The following is a 13,716-nucleotide window of genomic DNA, read 5'->3' on the forward strand; positions in this document are numbered from 1 at the left end:
AATGTTCTGTTTGGTTGGATTTTTGCAAGACGGCATAGAGGATACTGAGATGTTTTACATCCTTCAGATGGCTTGTGACCACAACTGTACAGCAGAAGGTAGCTGCTGGGATCTCCTAATAGGCCGTGCTGTATTAAGAGATCATCCCACGCTGTGTGTTGGTGCTGCCTGTGGGCTGTGGTTCAATTGTGTTGTGCCGCTGGATTGATGTTGTGCCACATTTTTCCCTTAAAACCTGTGACCTGATTAAGGCTGTCACAAAACACAAAACCCTCCCCTCCATTTTATACCCATGTTGTCTGATTTATGCTAAGAGTAGATCATTGCATAGTGTATGAAAGGATGTGTTGTGTTCATTCATCATTTTGCATTTATTCACCCTTCTACGGTTAACTGCATGACAACACTACAGTTACGTGGATAAACAAAGTGTACATTAGTGTATCTTGTCAGGATCTAGGACATCAGCAAGGCAGAAAATTGATGTTTGTGTGTCCCGCTCATCCCCCCCCTTCCCCTCTAAGTGTTTGTATAACCTTGCTACATGCAAACAACGAAGCAATGATTCGTCACTAATCTTTTGTGCTTTTTTTGTTTTGTTTGTACACAAAAATGATTCCACAGGTGGTAATTATGACAGCCGCTTTGACGTTGGCAAGGCCAGCGGAACCTTGATTGTTGCACGGCCCTTGGACGCAGAGCAGAAATCGAATTACAACCTGACGGTGGAAGCCACAGATGGGACACGAACTGTCAGCACCCAGGTAATTGAAACGCTAATGAAATGCTTGGAAGCTGATGAGGCAGTTGTCATGGTCCTGTTTTTCTCATGCAGGAGAGAAGTGATGGGTAATGAGTGCAGCGATGGCCAAACCGTCGTGTTTGTTAGGATATGTTTACGCTGTGATGCTACCATTGCTCTCAGTGGAGGATTATTGGTTTGAGTTTCATTACATCCCTGCATGACCTGACTTCTAACTGTCACACGACCCGGTAACAAATGAGAAGATAAAGCACAAAAACATGGCAGTGTTACACAGTAAGGCTGTGTTTTGTTTAGAGATCTTATTACATTGCCTGGAGCTGACTGTGGGGTGTGATTGAATTGTGGTTGAGCAGATTTGCTTTGTATTTTCACTCATCAGCCCACCAAAGAGTTTATGAATTAAAGAAATAGTTTGACATCTTTGGAATTTGTTTATTTGATTTCTTGCCACAATGAGACTGAAAGATGAGAAGATTAACATCACTAGCAACTTACTTGACTTCCACAGACATCTCTTAAAGTCACTGGTTAACAGAGAGAGACTCTCTTGAGGCTCACTGGCCTGCTTTCACGTCGCTCTCTGAGCACAGTTACCTCTTGTACATCCGTCATCATGCTGGTATACAGCACACACAAGTTTACAGAGGTGTTGTCTCAGTTGGAACAATAAGAACTCAGAGAACTGGACTGAAACTTTACTGACTTGGTTGATTATTTTTAGTCATTTTGGTCAGATACGGCCAGAGGTGGAAAAAGTCAACAACTATTACTATCTACTATTACTGTCTACTATTACAATTTACTGAAGCAGCAGTAAAGGTAGTAATCTATAAATCTACTCAGGTAAAAGTAAAAAGTAGGTCTTTTGAAATTTACTCAAAGTACTGAGTAGCTACTTTTAATACTTGAGGGGCTTACAGGGTAAAATATGATCTTTTCTTTATGTTACATCACTACAAGAGAATACAAATGTTTATTAGAAGGTGTGACTTAACCTCAGGTAAAATGCAACAGCTGTTTCAGGATGAAGAGTGGAATCATTCTCTCACTACGTATCATCATGTGCTGGGAAAGTCAAACTTCTGGCCATTTTCTTGTTGTCAGAAGGCTAGAACCTCCTTGTTTTGGCTTACAGTGTTATTTTTTTTACTCAGTATTCGATGCTTTTTAAAACGTAGTGAAGTACAATACTCACCTTGAAATGCACTTAAATCAAAGTAAAAATAGTGAGTTTGAAAAGTACTCAAAATAGCACAAGTGTAAGTAGTATGTTCCACCCCTGGACATGGCCCTTTAACACTCCAAGATTACTCTATTATGCAAGGTGGCACATTGATTCTTATCATTTTTACATTACGTTCACATTGTGTACCTTTCGAAACAGCATCACAGCTGGGGGCGAGGTGTCCAATGGATGAAAAGACTGCTTTCTCCTGCCTTATAGCATTGTAAATGCACAAAACTCTGATGCTAATGCTAACAAGCATTAAAGTCCTACACAGTCGTTATTGTTAACTGATATTAGGGCTGACTGAATTGCGGAAAAAAAAAAGCAAACCGCATTTTTTTTCAGTACTGTGATGCTATAACATAAGCAAAATGCCTTTCTGTTTTATAACCAGCACAATATTAGATCAATTAAACTAAAGAGGAACTCTTTAGTAACGCAGTTATTTTGGCTCATGTTGCAAATTTTATATTAGTGGCTGTATAGAAGGGGATCTTAATTTTTATGCCATTTCTTGTTTTCATTAACCCTTCGAACTCAGTCTTTTCCATTTTTGGCCCAAAAATACACGTAAAATCTCAACCATTCAAACAATGCTGGCATCAGGCCAGAACCTCCTATCACCACTTATCAAGGAATAAAAAAAAGGTTGTGTTTTTAAACATTTTAACACGGATTGGTCAAAGACAGATAGCTGGGAAAGGGTGCAGGCCCTGCGACCCTGCAAGGGATAAGCAGTGTAGAATATGGATGGATGGTCTTAGTCTATTTTGTAAATTAATATAAATGTGATAGCTGGCCATTCCTGACAATTGAAACAAGAAAACCCAGTTTTGGGGGCCTAGGACTTATATTTCTGATGCCGTGGTATCCAAGAAAGTATTATTTGATTTTTACTTGGATGATATTGTTTTATTTTATTGAGCTCCAGCTGGCACCATAATTGTCATAACCTCCAGCAGTAATTGCATAACCAGTGTTGGCGTGTCGTGTCAGCGCCCTTTATTACTTTAAAGCGCTTTTAAATTTGTTAAAACCCACTGCCAGATGCAAAGGGTGACCAATAGCACTGTTTTATGATAAAATAAAAAAATGAGTTTTGAGGTTTAGGCTCAACAACAGTGAAAAGCCTATTGTCTTAAGTCTTTGGAATGGTCTTCAAGTGAAATTCAGTGGAATCATGTAATCATCATTCAAGATTTAGAGAAAGAAAGAATAAAGGAGAAATACAGAAAGAAGAAAGGAAATTAAGTAAGAAAGAAATAACCAATAATGATAGTAATAACAGAAGAACAGAGTGAAAGGAAGGCAGAAAGACCCAAGAGAACATTTCAGTCATGATTTTATTAAAAAGAAGGAGAAATGAGAGAGAAGGAACAGTAAAATAAAAAATAACAAAGGAAAGACAGAGGGAATAACATAAAGAACAGAGTGAAAGAGAGGCAGAAAGAAAGAAAATGAGAAAAATGTCACCCGTTCTATCTATTCAAAAAAAGAAAGAAAGACAAAGTGAAAAGGAACAAAGGGAAGACAGTGCTAAAGATTCGGATGAAGAATGGAGTGAAAGAAAAATGGAAAGGCAGGATATTCCATGGTGAATTTTCCAGCACTTTTTTTATAAAGTTTTTTCAGACCATGATATAGGCCGTCATTGTTCCTCCTCCTCTGTTCTCCGCCGTCTCACTGAAGCGTTGAACTTCAGGAATCTTCCATTGTCTCATTCCTGACGCAGAGCTGCTGTGATGATGGTGGCGTCTAGCCAGGCTTTTTTTTTTTAATGTACATTCTTCAGCTCCCCTCCACTCTCCTCCTCCTCCTCCTCCTCCTTCTACCCTCGGCTGTGTCTCTGTGAACCTGTGAACCTTCTCTTACTTTACTTTGAGGGGAACATATGGCCTTTATATTTTCTGAATGGACTCAACATATAACACTCAAATGCTCCAGCTACAGTCTGGAAACTGAAAACAATAGTGGACTGACGCTTATGCCCAAGAAAGCTGGAAAAAAGAAAGTATTACAGGCCTGAGCCAGAAAGATGAAACTAAAACTTAGTTTCAAAGCAGCAGCACACTTTGATTTTAATATTTTAATATGCTGATTTATTCCGACTTGCACATATCTTGCTCTCCAGCTGATACAAGAGCTAAAGTGCCCTAATAGAAGCTTTTAAGTATTCAAGTTGTCTTTAGTTTTTGTTCAGACGGTCATGCCTTGTCCATGAGATTTTGAGCTTTTGAACATGGTAGTTTGGGTCGCATGTAATAGTCGCATTCAAAATGTTTCGTTCTTTGTCCTCAACGGGGAGCTTCAGAGAACTGTAGCTGGAAAAGAATCTATTTGTTGTCACTCCGTGTGAATAAAGCCTTTCATCATCTGGCTGCTGTGCTCCACTGAGCCTCGGATGAGGCGCCGCCTTCTCTGGCATTTTGCAGCTCATCCGCGGAAGCAGCACGTCCTTTGGTTTAGTGCACAACTTGGGTGAAAAAAACTGCCTCAAAGTGCCTATTTTCTCAACCATGATTTCCTCTCCCTGCAAAGCACTTTCTTAAGAGGCACAGCAAAAGACACTAATTTAAAAGCCTCTCTGCAATAGTGCTGGCTGTGACATTTTAAGTCAAATTAATCACAGTCAAAGGTTATCCCATTCAAAAGGTCTTATTCTCAGCAGGGCTTGATTCTCACTGGGACTGGGTGCTCCTCAGTTTACAGGGACAGATCCAATTCATGGAGTGTTCGGTCACTTAATAGACTTCTAAACATGCTTTTATTTTATTTTCTCAGCACAGAGTACAGAAAAGCTAAGAAATGGAAAGATATACTGTAAAATTAGAAATATATCGAGGCTATTTCCTACATCACACACCACTCGCAACATAGCTGGATTGCCATGATACCAGAATGTTAAACTTGGAAAAAATAATGATAGTAATGGAAATCAATACCTGTTTTCTTTCCACTACAAAAAGAGAAGCCTTAGGCACTCAGTACTTGGTAATTAGTTTTTTTTCACTTATCAAAAACAGCAGGCAGACTCCTGCGCACAAATACAAACGGTTCCAACATATTTGGGTGAATTAGATTGTCTACAAGAGTTTCCCAGCAGTTTCTGATTAAGTCATTACTCTCCAGTGCACTTTTCTCATAAATTAGAAGTAGATTTTTGAACATTTATAGATACTTTGCATACTATAGATCATCAAAACAACAGAGATTATATCATTTAAAAAATATGTGGTATGGAAAAGTATTAGTGCACAACAACCTTACCACAAAGTACACTCGATGAGGCTTTGGTCAGGGCTCTGTGTGGGCCAGCTGAGTTTTTCCACACTAAACTCATCAATCCATGTCTTTATAGTCCTTGCTTTGTGCACTGGGGCACAGTCATGTTGGAATAGAAAGGGGCCTTCCCCAAACTATTGCCACAAAGTTGGAAGCATAGCATTGTCCAAAATGTCTTGGCATGCTGAAGCATTAAGATTGTCCTTCACTGGTCATAAGGAGCCTAGCCCAAACCCTGAAAAACAGCCCCATTCCATTATCCCTGCTCCACCAATCTTGACATTTGGCACAGTGAAGTCAGGCAGGTAATGTACTCCCCACATTTGCACGTCTGACAGCAGAACAAATAACAGTGACCCATCACTCACAACACATTGCTTCTGTTCCACAGTCCAGTGTGGGTGTGCTCTACACCACTCCATCCAAAGCTTAGCATTAGACTTAGTGATGTAGGGCTTGCATGCAGCTGCTTGGCAATGGAAACCCATTCCATGATGCTCCTGTCACACAGTTTTTGTGCTTACATTAATGCCGGTGGAAATTCAGAACTCTTCAGCTACTGGATTTTATGCGCCATGCACTTTAGCAGTCATTGACCCTGCTCTTTGATTTTAGGTGGTCTTCCACTTAGGGAGAGAAGGAAAGGAAAAAAACATGACAAATTGCAAGCAATCACCTGTGCACTTTCTAAATTGTTCAAGTAGGAGTTGACTGATTATCAGTCTGCTCTATTGTCAGGGCCAGTTCATGGTATCGTATTTTTTTCCCTATCACCAATAGCGTTGATAAATTATAAAGCGACTTCTTTGGCTCTGCTGCGAGTTGTGTCTTCTCCCCTCCTTTTTTGTCCACCCACCACAGTCTCACCTAATCTCCTGCCATCATCACTATCTGATTGGCCAGATGCCACAGAGTTCTAGTGAATCAGTGAGGCCTGGATGCCACTGACATCACATCCTGTTCTCCTGCAGCCACATTTGCTCATGTCGACAGGTAGTGCCAAATTGTAAAATTTTCAGGGTCTTTTTTTTTTTTTCTTTTTCTTGTTCCTGCAATTTTACTTTTGTCTTATTAAATACATTTTGGTTATCATGATAAAATCAGATCAAATACTGGTTTTGTTAATTTGATTGAGTAGCCTTTCCCAGTATTTGCTGTCTCTCATCTGTATCAGCTCTGAAAAACTATTATTTTGTAAATTAGTATAAATGTGATAACTGGCCATTCCTGACAATTGAAAACAAGAAACCCAGTCTTGGGGGCCCAGGACTTCTACTTCTGATGCCATGGTATCCAAGCAAGTATTGTTTGATTTTGACTTGGATGATATTGAAGTTCAAAATTCTGGTATCGTGACAACCCAGTGAAGCTCGTACTGTTTTATTTTATTGAGCTCCAGCTGGAGCAGTAATTGTCATAACCTGCAGCAATAATGTCATAACCAGTGTTGGCGTGTTGTGTCCAATAAAGTCGGTGTCAGTCCTTTTTTTGTGAGCTGATGAGCTCCACAGAGAAGTGCAGATCCAGGGAGCAGGGGGAAGTGAGTTACAGTGTGATTTTGAGCACTTCACGACTTTTGCACATGTGTTTCTTTGCACAGGGAGTTGCTTATATTTTCAAAAATGTATATAATCAGATCATTTTCGTTCATGTCATTATCCTGATGTGGTTAAACCAGTCACTTTAGTACAAACTTCCTCAACATTCCCAAGAATGAAATGATGAAAATTTTACTAGTCGTATTAAGAAATAGGTCATACTCTGATCACACCACAGTGAATCACATGAAGCTTATCGCCTTTAACAGGGCACCCTTTCACCCTGCCTGCAGATCTTGAATGTGCATATTGAAGTATTTATTAATAGAGCTGCAACTGATAGGCTATGTTTCAGATATGTGTTAGTGTGTCAGATGCAGCCGTGTATACCCAGCTGACTGCTGTAGGTCAGCTGTTTTCCATGGAGTAAAACAGATTTACTGAATTTGTGTGCTCCATAAACCAACTTTGTGATTTAGGCCGGCTGCTTGGGATATCCTCAGAGCCAAATATGTGACTGAAAGAGGGGAATCAGCTGAGACTACAGCGATTACCCAAATTTGGTATGCTACTTAAAAGTGCGTCCTTAAAGTAAAAATGAAGTACTGTTTTCAGGCTAGGAGAAAAAGTGCTCTGAAACTGAAAGCATTGCATGTTTCTGGAAAGCCACCTGAGTGTTTTGGCTACTGACTTGTTTATCCGATAACACTGTTCAGCAGCAGCTGTAGGTGTACTCTACCTCTCGCTGGGGAGTGCATGTTTTATGTAACAGTAAGAAGTAACCAGCAGGATGAAGGTTATGAAAAGGTTATGCCAAATCACTCTGAAAGGGATTAATTCACTTCCTGAATTAGGCTTGTCTTTTCAAAGGGAGAATAATACAACCCCTAGTTAATCTGCTTGATTGTAAAGTATGAGGACAGGTGTTTGGTAATGGATTTTCTTTGTCTCTGCTCTTGCAACATGAATTAATCCAGAGAGAAAGAAGCTCAGAAGGAAGTCGCATGCAGAAGGATTATTTGTTCTTGAGAATGGGTTTGTTTTCTTCGGGGAAGGTATGTTGCTTACCTGTTAAAACAATTCATACTGAATTTCACTGCAGATTAGATCCACCTGATCACACACGCTCTCTCACTCTCACAGAGCACCTTGTGAAAGCTCAAAGTTAGTCTTATCTTTTCCTCAAATCAAAGTCATGTGGAAGCTATGCTGCCAGACGCACTGGCCTATTTTCTCACTCACTGGGATGGTTCTTTCCCCTTCTTTTTTGTTCTCTGTCTCCCTCTAGCCCTCTTTTGTCTTTCCTTCTGGTTTTCTTCCTCTTCCTTTTCAAATGAAAGCTCCACACTCATTGGCCAGGCATGCAGCGATGATGATTATTCTGTTTGGGTAGAAAAAAAAGCGCAAACGAGCACTGGACCTCTGTGGGTAGTGGGCTGTGTTAATCCTGTTTTGGGAACATGCTGGAGTGCTCAGTGCCAGTGCCCTGCCTTTGCCCAGAACCTGCCACCTGGCAGGGGGGCTTCCTCTCCTCCGCACGACACAGGAGGACAATGAGCACAATGAGGGCTCCTGCTCGCTTGTTTGGTGTTGAACAGGAAAGGGATTCAGTCTTTTAGAAGGTTCTGTTTGCTTTGAGGTCACTTCAAGCCAGTGTTAATTTTGGCAGCTTTTTAAATTTGGTCTTTAGATGAAGATTTCTTTTAGTTATAGTCACTTTTTAGTCATCTTTAACCTTCATAGTTTTTGCCAGAGACTGTTCGGTCCAACTGTAGTCAGTGAAAAGTACATTTTTTTGTCTTTACCTTAAATCCAAAACATTTTTCTCTGAACTAATTTTTAAAGATTATTTTCAGTTTTTTTTGCCTTTATTCAGACAGGACAGCTGAAGAGAGACAGGAAACATGGGGCAGAGTCGGGGAGTCACATGCATTTATTGCACTTAAACACTTTGAATAATAACCAATGTACAAAAATAAAATAGTGAAAACATAAATGTATGAAATGAATGATGTATAATAACAATAAAAACAAACATAATTACCTACATAAAAACAGTAAAAAACATTTACAACATGACAACAGTGCTAATTTTGGTAACTACAACTTTGACTGAAAATCGACTACCTTTTTTTTTTTTAACATGTGAATGACCAGTAAGACTAGCGAATAATAGATCTTTAGTGGTTGAAACCCTGACAAAAAGTAAAGTAAAAGTAAATTATTTTGCCTGTATTTGGATACAGCAGCTGAAGACAGACGGTGCCCAAGTAAGCTCCTTTTTTGTCAAGAAAGCTAAAAACATTGATGCTTAAATATATATATATATATGAATTTTTGATCATTTTACAATTTGGCTGATTAAATTAGTTCAAAGAGAATAAATGTGACAACAAGTAAAGATTCAAATTTGGGGCTTTTCACTAATTAAACATGGACCAGAATGGAATGAATTTACATTGACTTAAAAATAAGTGAACATAACAAAAATTTGACTAAAACTAAAGGGCATTTTAGCTCTAAAACTAAGATTAATAATAAAACAGCTGCCAAAATTAACTCTGCTTGACAAGCAGGGTTAATTTTGGCGATAATGATTGTGGGGAGTTAAAGTTGTGATTAGAATTAAAACTGGATTTATTGCCAAGCACAGCCTTGAATGCTTGATGTCCCAGAGCTTTTTTTTTTTTTATCAAAGATCTGTTTTTAGCTGATCTTAGTTTAGTTTTTTCTCATGGATTAAAGGTATATTTCTAGTCTTAGTTAAATCCGATGAAATTAACTTTACTTCAAGCACACCTTCTGTTTGTAGAAGTCTTTTTTTATTTTGAATTACAGCGTCAAAATCCAAAATGAGATAACTTGGAAGAGGAAGTATGAAGTTAACAGACTGTGAGAGGCAAACAGTTGGCTTTTTGTTGTGTGTTTTCATCTGACTGTTATGTATCTATGAAGGCGTCTCTGAAGAATCAGCTGATGTAGTCAAGAGGGTTTTGCATTCTAGCACGGGCACCTCATCGCCAGAATCTGCGCCAACAAGGCAGCCTCGGCAAGCAGCCCGGCCTCCCTTCCCCCATCTCCAGCTATACGACATACTCCCTTGGCCGTGCAGAAGTACCTCAAGCTGTTCCGCACACAATCTGTTCCTGGTCTCCTGCTTCTCGTGTTATCTCAGCCCACATTACAAAGACGCTCTTTATGTCTCAGTGGAAGGTTCACCTCATTCACTCGTACTTTGTGCCTTCACTTTCACAGCTGACTGTGTGTCTAGGACTCTGTTTTGCGCTCACTCAGGACTTTGTTGTATTTCCTTCTTATCTTTTTTTTTCTTTCCCACCATCAACCTGTGTCTCCTAAATTCGACCATTTCCCTTAGTTTTCTTTGCTTCCTCGCTGTCACTTCTCTCCCTTACTTTTCATCTCAACCTCACAGCACTTTTTTTCCTTTAGTATCTCCATCTGTCACGTCTGTGTCTCAGTCCCAATCTTGTTCCTCTCTAGCATTCCCAGAGGAAGCTGTATACAAAGACTGCAGAGTTTTTTTTTTATTTCTTCCACACCGGCATTTCTGCTGCAGTAAGGCTGTATCACGCCGTTTTGTGATGTTCGGGGGCAAAGTTCTTTTTGAAGTGTTGTCGAGCCTTCTTGCAGAGGGGAAAGCCAAGTTTGTGTGCAGATGGGGGATAGGGGGGAGTGTGCTGAATAGCCTTTTGTGTGCCTTGAAAGCCATATGAAATAGTACATTGTGGATAGATGCGGCTACTACTGACCAGGTTCCGTTCTTTTCTGCTTCTTGACAGCACTATCAGCCCTCGCCACCTTACTCACTACACACAAGACGTGTTATCTGACGCTTGCCAGATTGAGACACATTGGACAGCCTCTTTTGTGTGCATGCATGTGTGGCAGTGAAAATTTTATGAGCCTGGGCGTGTGGGTGCATACATGCATGTGCATCTTTGTGAGTGAGTTGGAGGTGGATTGGGAGACATCAGGGATCTGGTGCTATATGATGTCTGGCATGACATGAGAAGACACGCTTGGAATGAGATAGATTGTCATCCTGGTGAAAAATATTCCAGAGGCATGATTTCAAAAGCTTTTTCGAGGTTAATGTCTCATTAGAAAAGTGGATTTATTAAGAATTACGCATCCTGATTAGCGGTGTGACATGGGTCGTCGATGACACATGACTTGTGGCAAAGAGCCAGCTAACGATGCTGACAGACAGCATGCAGCCCAGCGCTCCCCCTGAAAGATGACATCTGTGAGCCTCAGCAGCACTGCCAACATCACAGCACACAGCAGATTGTAAATGTTATCAGTGCTGTCAGGTTGGGCCTATATTTGTCTCTGATATAGGCACATGGTGCTCAACAAACAGTATTATGACAAAAACAACATGGGGAACTTGTGCTGACCGCAGATCTGACAAATCCTGGTCAGCTCGTGGGTTGTCATCTGGTCAGAGCTTTTTGTGACCGTCATCCTCCTCACTGTTCCCTGCACCAAGCGGCTCTGCTCAGTCTGTTTCCTTACGGGACATCACCCCCTTGTGTTTGGTAGGCAGGTGTCTAATCTGGGCTGATCCCTTTGTTCCCCATGTTTGGCATCGGTAGAAGCCCCCCCTCACTGGTCTGGGAAGCGGAGATGGCATTCCAGCAGCTCTCCATAATCCTCTGTCGGAAGTCCAGTAGACGAGTGGCTGGTGTTGATAAAACATGCTCCCAGTGGAATTTTACAGTTTGGGGATGTTGTCTTTGTTGTGTGTGAGGGGAAGAAAAATCACAAAGGCTGCACTTTTTGCTCTCTAAAGCAAGAAGAACATATTTTTAGAAATGCTTTTCACTGGATTTAAATCCAGAGTGTTGTTCATGAATACATTCGCAGAATATTTAAACTACGAAATGGGAACGACAAACCCCATTCCTGCACCCCAAGAATGAGCGCTTTCAGATATGCAGTATGCATTATATTGTTGGTTCTACATAGAAGGCTTTCAGGCTTTACATTTTTATCATTTCTCTCAATTGTATGGCCTCCTCATCTTTCTAGGAATGAGTTCTTAAGATGGAAGTCATTTAGCAGTCATCAGTTGTTTTCACTTTTGACACTTAGCTCAGAAAAGCTTTTTTTCTATGCATCAATTAGGTTTACATTCTAAAATTGTTGCTAAAACATGTCTAAAGGTGTAGATTTACTTGTTTCACCTTGGTGTATGTATCCGTCTTTGTCATTAATTTTCTTGTAAAAACACATACCTGTATGCAGTTACTGAAGGATACCATTAGAGTCGTGGTTCTCAACTGGTCAAGCATCAGGACCCACAAACACCCCCTTAATGTCAAATTTCAATCCAAATTTCTACATTTTTAGATTCCTAACCAAATATTTGTAATGAAAAATGGGGCAATTTGCACTTAAGATGGAGCAAAGACATGGAGACACATCCTTTGGAAAGAAAAAGCACATCATAGACTATTTAGTAGACTATTTTTTAATTCCAGGCACACATCTTTGACCCACCAGGTATGGCTTCTCATCCCTCTTTTGGGTCCAGACCCACCAGTTCAGAACTAAGCCTCTAGAAGGAACACAAGAGAGCTAAGGCTGTATACAACTACCTGCTGTGTGGGATGTAAACTAACAGCCTGAACACACTGGAGGAGGTTACTATGATAGAAATTCTGAGATCAGAACTACCATAATATCATTAATAATGAATAATGATTGGCTGATGGCGGGTGGTCAGAACACACAGTCTACAGCATTCTCCTCTGGGCATGGAGGTAATGTTCCTGGTTTATTGGTTTAATCAGTGACTGTGTTAACTGGGGACTTTCAGCTGACTACATTAAAATAGGTGGTTGTACAGCTGATCAAAACAAAAACACTCCTCACAAATGTCTCTTTAAAATGGTTTTGCCAGAATGTACTTATTAGCCATGTATTTAATGAAAAACAAACCTAAGACAAACAGCTTTAGATGAACGCAGCTAAAAGTCACCAGTTTGCATGGTGACTGACTGAACTAAAACACTGATCCTAATGTCATTATTCTACCGGTTCTACATTTACTTTTAAAACAGGATCTATTCATCCCAGCTAGCTTGATAGACGTGTTTCTCTTTGTGCAGTGACAACAACACATCATACACATGTGGGGATGTGTAGCCTCGGTTTATCAGCTTGTCTTTAAAACTTTTTTTTTTTATACACTGCCTTCACTGCATGCATCATGCACTTACATATGCGTAGTTAACAACAATTGCATAAGTGGCCTTAAACGGAAACTTTATACTGTGTAAGTTAACACAAAGAGCAATAACTGGTTGTTATAATAAAGAAAATTTATGTGGTTCTGACTTTATTGCAACAGGTACTATACATTTACTCTTATTCTGCTACTACTTCCTAGTGTTGTAGTACTCAGGAGCGGTCTTGGTCTCAAGAACAATCTCCAAAAGAAGACCATGTTTTGAATGTCTTTGTCTTCTTTTGGAATCGAGAGCATTTTCACTTGATCTTAACTCAGTCTTGGACTGGTAGGACTCTGGATTTTGCATCAAGACTGATGTGCTGTTCTTCAACCTAATAATGTGATTATAAGGAGAGGCCCTCGCTAAAACAGCAAATCATTTCTTCTTTGCTCATGGTGGGGAACTCTGATTTCTGAGTGTTTTGTTCACGCTTGGCAGATGATTTTATTTTCAGTTGAACTGTTCCTGATTAATTGATGTTGTAATTTGACTTAACACAGCTGCTGTTAGGTCACTGATCATTAACCTCTTTGGAAATCTATTCAAGTGCCTTATGTGTCAGACACCTGCAAAAACTCAGATCTTAACTAACTGGTCAATCTTATTAGTAGTCAGAAATACCTCTTAATACTTACTTAAGGC

At 40.0% G+C, this 13,716-nt stretch overlaps 1 protein-coding gene across 7 annotated transcripts in view; it reads left to right on the top strand.

Moving 5' to 3' along the window:
* fat1a (FAT atypical cadherin 1a) overlaps window positions 1-13,716 on the top strand; it is a 120,280-nt gene that overhangs the window by 65,502 nt on the left and 41,062 nt on the right. For 5 of the 7 annotated variants that reach the window (XR_005991795.1, XM_041785060.1, XM_041785055.1 and 2 more), the window contains exons 7-8: window positions 30-98; window positions 625-764. Coding sequence is in view for 6 of the 7 variants with exons in the window: in XM_041785060.1 (XP_041640994.1) it covers window positions 30-98; window positions 625-764 (209 nt within the window). In the remaining variant the exon portion in view is untranslated. The remainder of the gene's footprint in view (window positions 1-29; window positions 99-624; window positions 765-13,716) is intronic. The other 2 variants (XM_041785058.1, XM_041785059.1) reach the window with 1 other exon arrangement.

Source organism: Cheilinus undulatus, linkage group 4 (genome assembly GCF_018320785.1).
Source record: "Cheilinus undulatus linkage group 4, ASM1832078v1, whole genome shotgun sequence".
Classification (NCBI taxonomy): Eukaryota; Metazoa; Chordata; class Actinopteri; order Labriformes; family Labridae; genus Cheilinus; species Cheilinus undulatus.